This window comes from Salmo salar, chromosome ssa10 (genome assembly GCF_905237065.1).
Source record: "Salmo salar chromosome ssa10, Ssal_v3.1, whole genome shotgun sequence".
In the NCBI taxonomy this organism is placed as follows: Eukaryota; Metazoa; Chordata; class Actinopteri; order Salmoniformes; family Salmonidae; genus Salmo; species Salmo salar.
Genome location: NC_059451.1, coordinates 9739825 through 9747262, shown reverse-complemented (window position 1 = coordinate 9747262; position 7438 = coordinate 9739825). Strand labels below are relative to the sequence as shown.

Below are 7438 nucleotides of genomic sequence, written 5' to 3'. Positions count from 1 at the left end.
TCTACAAAAGGAACATCACCATGTTTACCTGCAACATACCTTTAAAGATTAACCAAGAGTATCCCAGTTGAACTATTTAGCTCCAGGCCAGGGTAATAGGAACCTCCAGACCAATTCCAGTTTAATAATTAAAAAAATAAAACTGCTGCTCTGGCTCAAAAACAGAGAATACATTTCAACTTGAAAAGCAAGAAAGTACATACAATCAATCTGGTTGGAATAAATTTATTTGATCGGTCTGTAAACAAGGTGATAAATCAATTTATGGCATTTATTGGTTTATGCATATGAAATCCAATGTGTTAGAGACTATCCCAGGTGTAAGAAAGGTGTAGGGGGAAGAAATTAACAAAAATCAGCAAATAAGATTTTAATTAGTACACATGCCACAAGGCCTGAACATTGGAGCAGATGCTAAAACACCCCTAAAAGTGCCAATGAAATTACCCCTTACTGGGCAGCAGTTCAAATCCATCACACAATAGCAACAGATCTCTACATTATGGCACAGGATACCCATGTTTTGTATTTTAAGTTTCCACGAGAGAACCAAGTGTTCTTATTCCAACTATCCCATCTCCCATTAAATTGAGTGTCATTTCTACTGTAAGTTATTTTCAATTGGAGATTACATTAAGTACCGAGCCTGAACACAGTTTGATACCACATCTTAGTTGATGACTAGAGAACAAGGCAATTTATACCACAGTTTCTTCACACAGCATGGGTTTTCAAATGCAGTAATTCATTTCTTTAAAAAAAAAAAAAAATGCAAAAAGGTTGACAAATGAGGAAACAGATTTCCTCCAATAACTCTTCCCCCCCTCCGCAGCTTTATCTGGTGTCATGTGATAGTGTGGTTTTATGTTAGTGTTGTTTTGCCTTCAGCAGAAAGATGAGGCTAGCAGTCATCCTTCACAATGATTTAGCTAGAGCAACTGTATAAATACCCAAGCTGCAACAAAAGTTGGTCCTATGAAAAATTCAAACTGGACACACTCCAGATCGTTATGCTGGGATATCTACTGTCCAAAATGGCAGCCTTAAAAAAAAAAATTACAGGAGCTGGCAAACAATATTTTAAGTGCCTGAGCCATTGCAACGATGGAATGTCCATGGGGTTCATGTAGTCAGAAAGGTCATGAAGAGGGCGTAGGAGGAGATTCTACCTGCATCAACGCTGTTTTGCCATTTGATTCAATCAATACCAAAAATGGATTGGGCCCCCCCCCCCCCCCCCCACTTAAAAACCCATCTGGGAAAGGGGGCTATGGAGGACTTTAAGGTGTAGTGGTTGGAGGAATATGCCTCCTGAGTACTGATGGAGTGTCACCTACTATGAACAAACAGGATGGGAAAGAGGGAGGGAGGGGGAACAGACATTTGGCAGGAGTTACAGGGCATGCGGGGCAGACGGAACAGTATTTCAGTAGGCTCAAAGATATGCATGGAGTTTCCCCTCCCAGACATGCTCCAGAAAAGGAAGACAATATGAGCTTGATTACTGCTCAAGTGCTCCAAAGGCATCGGCTGCTCAAGGGTCTGAACTACCGGGCACCATCATATGAAATCTCTTTAATTTAGGTTTCCTTCACTTTAGGGTTTTCACTGAGCATTGGCTAGAATGGTACAGGTCTTTATAAGTACAGATTTGTCACAATGTCCTGTTAACAACATGCTCATCTTTAACTATGGTGCAACAGTAGTGCTAGAATGGGATAGAGTACACAGTGTGAATGCATAAAGATGACTGGAAAAGGACAAGAGAAAAGGGGATAAATAAAAAAGGGAGCAAAAAATGGGAGGGGGCAGAGTAGAGAAAAATAAGCAACTACCAACTAGAACTGGAAGTACTGTGAAACGCAAGAGGGTGGTAAGGGTGAGCTGCTAGGAGGCTGGGCAGAGGCTGCTTTAGTATCCAGACTTCCTCAGGTAGTCAGCCATTGTATACGCTTTCTTGTTGAGCTGCCCTCCATGGACACCTTCCTTTCCCATGACTAAAACCAATGCTGGAGTACACAAGAAAAAAAAAAGAACAGAAATGAACAGACATGGTGGTGGGGGGGGATAAGATACCACTTTTCCCCGCTAAAGGTGGGCTACATTGACTGCAGGGTCTTAAACATGTGGCCCTGCACTGCCAATAACGCTGCCAGGACTCATTTTAAATAGGACTGCTTGAAAGGAAAATATTAACAGCAATCTCTTTGCTTTAACATTTTTATTTTGTGTTTTTTCTTTACTTCTCTCCTCTTCCTCAACTACTACACTTGGGCTATGTCAAGACAAAACTAGAACCCTGAATCCCTTAAGTATTTTGCCATTGAGTATGCCTTCTTATTCAATCCGCCTCCATGGACCCCTTCTTTGCCCAATACAAGAACCAAGACTGAAAGAAAAGAGAGAAGGGAAATTGAGAAAATGTGAAGTTAGATAATTTAATATTAAAGAAATTGTCAAATAGAAACACGGTGGTGGACAGGGCTGGTTAGTATGAAGGAAGACATAGGAAGCTCACCAGAGGCCCCGTCCATGGCCAATATGCAAGCATTCATTTTCTTATTATGGCTGCTGCCCTTGGACTGGAAGAAAACATGCAAAGCTCTCACTAAAATTATGCAATAGTGCTGCCCATTCAAGCCCATTAGCCTACAGTATAATGAAACACATCTAGCCTACTCTTCTGAACTTAGGAATGTCTGAATCATCCGCTTATGTTAACAAAGTCCATAAATGGCTTTTTTACCCAGTCAGAAGCTGTGACAATAACAGCACTAATTGCTCCATTCTAAACTGGTGTAAAAGGTGGCAATGGCAAGTAAATCAGAAACAAAACACTGGCCTAAGACTACCCTTTACTTTATCCACTACTTAGCTATGAGTCTACATGGCATGCCAGCAGCAGGGAGGAATAGGAAAGTGAATGCTTCTACTCACTACCACCAACACTAATGCAGTACACATGCAGTCAGCATGCTTGTAGTACCTCTCCTCAATACATATGAACAGCAGCAAAATCCTTGAGTGCCACTACCAGAGCAGAAATGCCTAAATTGACAGGGACTAGGGTTAACATGTGATAGGAATAACCTGAACTTGACACTTAAGCGTTGATGTGAGGGGAAAAGGGCATCAATTACAGAGGGATAGGGAATACGCATGCAATTCAAGGTTGATTCGATCAGGAAGAAGACCAGAAGGATAAACTCAGAAAAGGTTGCCCAGCTTGCCCTGTGACAGAAACATACACAGATGGGAGGTTGTGTATTGCAAGTAGGAGTGTCATGGACTTAAAGCTGCTAGGGACATAGGAGAATAGGGACCATAAAGGCAAAATGAACATTGGCACAACTCACAGGCATCTTGTTTTTCGAATGGCAGGGCATCTCCCCTTCAATTCAGTGGCCCATCAAGACTTGACTCATTTGACCAGCTAGCAGTTGATCAAATATTGTCCCTGAATCCAATCTGATGCAAAACTAACATATTCTTTAAAACAAATGGTATTTGATTGGCTTCCTTAATCTGAAAAATACTTGAAATTGAACTTAAGTCCATTATACTGCATGAACCCCCTTTCCCATACATAATAGCTCTGTGCTTAAAAGGGAAATTCCACTCAAACCATATTTTGGTACATTTCATTAGTCCACTGTTTGGGATGTCAGCAATCAAGTTTAAGCTACAGAACTTTCAAAATCCAGAAAGCGTCATTACGCATTTTGAAAGTTCTACATCTTACACTTGATTGCTGACATTCAAAACATCCAGGAGCGTATGAACAGTGGACTAATGAAACAAATACCAAAAGGCGTTTGAGTGTAATTTTCCTTAAAATAACAACTACATCAACATATGAATTAGATTACAAGTAAACTTTCCAATTGTATTATATCCCTTTCTACTATTTTAAAGCCCATCTAGGTCCTGATGCTACAATTTTGTGTAAGCTAAAGCATGATTGTGCAATGCATTTGTTGATTTAATGTGACAGACTTAATTGCATCTGTACCTTAAATACATTTTATATATTGAGGAGGTGAATACCAGTATATTGTACATGCACAGCAAACTTTAATTACAACCAAACTAAACCTATGCACTACATACAGCCTTAAAATGTTTGAGCAGTGAAGAAATGGGACAGGCATTACCTTTGCCGGCTTTGCCTATGGAAACGTTGTATGTGGGCTCTCCTCCTTGACTCTTTGTCCTGATGTCCATTGTCCAGTCCCCATCGGCGTGGAGGCTGTCTCTGATGACAGAGAACTTCTTTTGGCCTAGGGTCAGCCCACCGCAGAAGAAAGCTTCTCGGTCCTTTCCTACTATGACGTCGATTTCGTCAACCTACGGATGAGCATTGGACAAATGTCAAGCATATAAAGTTAGAAAGTCATATGTATAAAAAAATTTGTCATTACAAAACAATAAGATAAGAGCATATGTGACAACTTGTTTATTCTCTCCAATACTCTACAATGTCTAAAACAGGAAGAATCAAAGTTGGGTGAAAATTAGCAAAACTTCAGAGGGAGTATTATTTGGTTAAATTAAAACATTTCAACAAAAAGGCAGTCAAAAGCAGTCAGACTTGTGAAATAAATCGGACATTTTTTGGAATCACAGTTGGAGAACTTGGCAATTTGAGAAGTATTGCAGTTCACATTTGTACTACCAGGCAGAAAGGAACACATGCTGAAAAATAGTTTAGGGTACTGTGTGATAGAGATTGATAGTGTAACCATCTCAGCGCTCATTGGCCAGTGTCCATTGAATTTAACCTTCAAATCATGTATTCAGTGAACAAATTAAACAATCCAGTTTTATTTATTTGCAATACATATCAGGCATTGCTTGGCTGTCATGGTCAGCAACTGACGCCTAGCTAGTCTGATTTAGTATAGTTTGCCCATACATTTACTCAATGAAAACAGACTGGTTTATTCTCAGGTTCTAAATAAATGACAGCACATAAAGGCCTCACCCTCACAATACAACAGACCCTTCCAGAAAAAAAATGAAGGGAATTCAGCGTATTTAATGTGGCCATCTAGCAAGCAAAGTAGCTAGCCAGCTATGCCATAACGCCTTGGCAAAGCTAGAAGCTGGCCTCCTCGTGGAAGTCTCTAGAACACTAACGTTAGAAGCTAGCAGAAGCCAGAGTAATTCACCAAGGCAACACAGCAGGACAACTGATTTGACAGCTTGCCTACAACCTGTAACATTTGAACATAAACTTAGCAGAGTAACTGCCAACTTATTCATGTCACAGCCTGGGTACCAAACAGCTAATGGTTAGATGTTTAGCCATAGTTTAGCAAAACCAAAAGAATCATCTGACTGAAAAATAACCTCCAACATCCGCACGGCAATCTATGATACAGGAATCGCAATTTCATTAGATTATGGGTAATATCCTGTCGCAGTTCCACACTAGAAAGATAGCTAGTTAAAACGTGCATGTTTGTTAACCCGCTAACCTGTAGCAAACTATCGAATAATTGTTCTGCACGCGCGTGAATTTACATATTAAACTGTTTTTGACAACTCAAGCAACTCGAAATAGTTGATTTACATGCATGCTTGCTAGCTAACAAAATGGAGGGCCAACGAATGACCGGACTGATGCAATATGTAAAATAAACCTGCAGGCCAATTGGACGGTATACTATTGTACAACCAATTTGCCTCGAGCTGGTGCATCCAATTTAGGTTGCAATCCGATCAAATTGCGTAGACAGGAGGGAAAAAAATAATAAATGCAGAGTGGAGGCGCCATCTTGGGAAATCAAAAGGGGCGAGAGCGAGGGCCTGATTCACAAATGCATCTGTGAATATCGCCGAGTGTACAAAGCAAATTGTACATGTAACATATGCATGCAGCGTAATGAGCCAACAATTTTGCTTAATAACTTTCGAATCTGGGTGACAGGCCTGATTTGTGCCATTTTTCGATCCCGACACCCCTCCTCCCAAAGCCCGCATTGCCGGCTAGACATAACAGTAAACGCTGCAAGACGGGAAACCGGTCTCCATTTAACTTTCACATATCCCATATGGGGTATCAAATTGCTGAAAGCACGGTTGTGTTTCATTTGCAAGTTCTAGTTCAGATAGTTAAACACATTAGTCAGGCTAACTAAACATGTTAGCCAGCGGATTACCTCCTACACTTTCATGTTGAATAGTCAATGTTTAACTCAAAAGGAAAGCTTTAGACCTTAGCTATATTGATAACACCATGACATTCTGAATGTAGTTGTGGTTCTGAGCCTATGCACTTACGCTTCAAATAAAAGTGCAAAAGTGTATATCTGTACAAGAAAACACCGGATACCATGTGTGCTAGCTTAGCCAACATTCAATGCCTGGCTCGAGCCTAACATTACCTTATCATTCAATCTAGGGCTTCCCCATTAGGCAAGGCCTTATTCCCATATTAAATGAACTAACAGACTAAAATGGCGGCATTTCCCTTTGTTTGTAAGTCTGTAATTTTTGATTGTGTCCTTACCGTTATGTTAACAAATGTACCACCGGGAAACGATGCCCAGACATATTTAGCGTCCGTGTACCCAACAATGGCGGAGTCCTGGCAGCTGCCATCGGCCATCAGGTTATCCACGTAGCCTTGCCAGGACATACTTGCGTATTAGTTCAAATATGGAAAAATCTTAAAAATATATATTTAACGGGTACTCTCGCACAACACTGAGGTTTCTGTAAACTATATTTTCGGTGATTCTGGGACCTCCGACAATTCCCCAGTTCCGTCACGACCCCGCTTTCTTCTGGGTTTGGGCTGAGAAGAGGACCCACTGCATTCGGGCAGTGCCTGGGTGTAGTCCTTAAATAAATCACTCCGCGCAGTCGTTGTTAGGTTGAACTTCATAGCAAGTCGTAGGTTGTCGCGGATGAATAAAATGGGTGTTACAGATCCAAAGAATGATTTGGACCGTGTCTATCTTACTAACTTGTCAATATGCCGCTAACTACTATCGTTTGCTATCTTGTGTGATATTTTGCGCAAGCAGTAAGTTTCCGAATCGGTTAATGGTAGACATAATTGGTCATATGACGTGAGCATACGTAGTCCTTATTTTCCCGCCACGATGCCCTTTTACCGGTATGAATCAAAGTTACAAAGTATCAGTCATCGGAAATTGTTGATATCGTCATCGCTCATCATCAGAAGATTCTAGTGCGATAATTTGTTAGAACTCTATGTATTGAAAGCATGCAAGAGTTACATTTTATTTTTGTGTTAGATTATGTTCCTTCAGTTTAGAATGTTACTTATTTTACAACAAACAAGTCTGAGATCTTAATGACAGTTAAGAGAAACAAAACTAGCCCATTTAGCACAATTTTGATTTTAAATGGTCAGTTTAGGGTTAATTGGTTCTTCAAATAAGCCTCCCCCTCTACACCGCACATT

At 40.5% G+C, this 7438-nt stretch overlaps 1 protein-coding gene across 2 annotated transcripts; it reads right to left on the bottom strand.

Annotated features, from left to right (window-relative positions):
• Positions 1-209: 209 nt before the first annotated feature.
• LOC106613487 (profilin-2) lies at positions 210-6981 on the bottom strand. 2 transcript variants are annotated; one of them, XM_014215768.2, is made up of 3 exons: positions 6515-6868; positions 4155-4347; positions 210-2009 (listed from the first exon to the last, which is right to left on the bottom strand). In XM_014215768.2, exons 1-3 carry the CDS (start codon positions 6641-6643, stop codon positions 1912-1914), a joined length of 420 nt encoding a protein of 139 aa, XP_014071243.1. In that variant the 5' UTR covers positions 6644-6868; the 3' UTR covers positions 210-1911. The 2 variants fall into 2 exon arrangements, with proteins under 2 accessions (XP_014071243.1, XP_014071244.1); XM_014215769.2 differs by having other exon boundaries at positions 1965-2389; positions 6515-6981.
• Between the last annotated feature and the right edge of the window lie 457 nt (positions 6982-7438).

Bases quoted from the DNA above. Each gene is read 5' to 3' on its own strand.
- LOC106613487 (XM_014215769.2), bottom strand. From the start codon at position 6,643: ATGTCCTGGCAAGGCTACGTGGATAACCTGATGGCCGATGGCAGCTGC. The intron at 4,348-6,514 runs GTAAGGACACAA...GCTCATCCGTAG, and splicing joins GTACATTTGTTAACATAACG to GTTGACGAAATCGACGTCAT. The intron at 2,390-4,154 runs GTAATGCCTGTC...CTTTTCTTTCAG, and splicing joins CATAGGCAAAGCCGGCAAAG to TCTTGGTTCTTGTATTGGGC.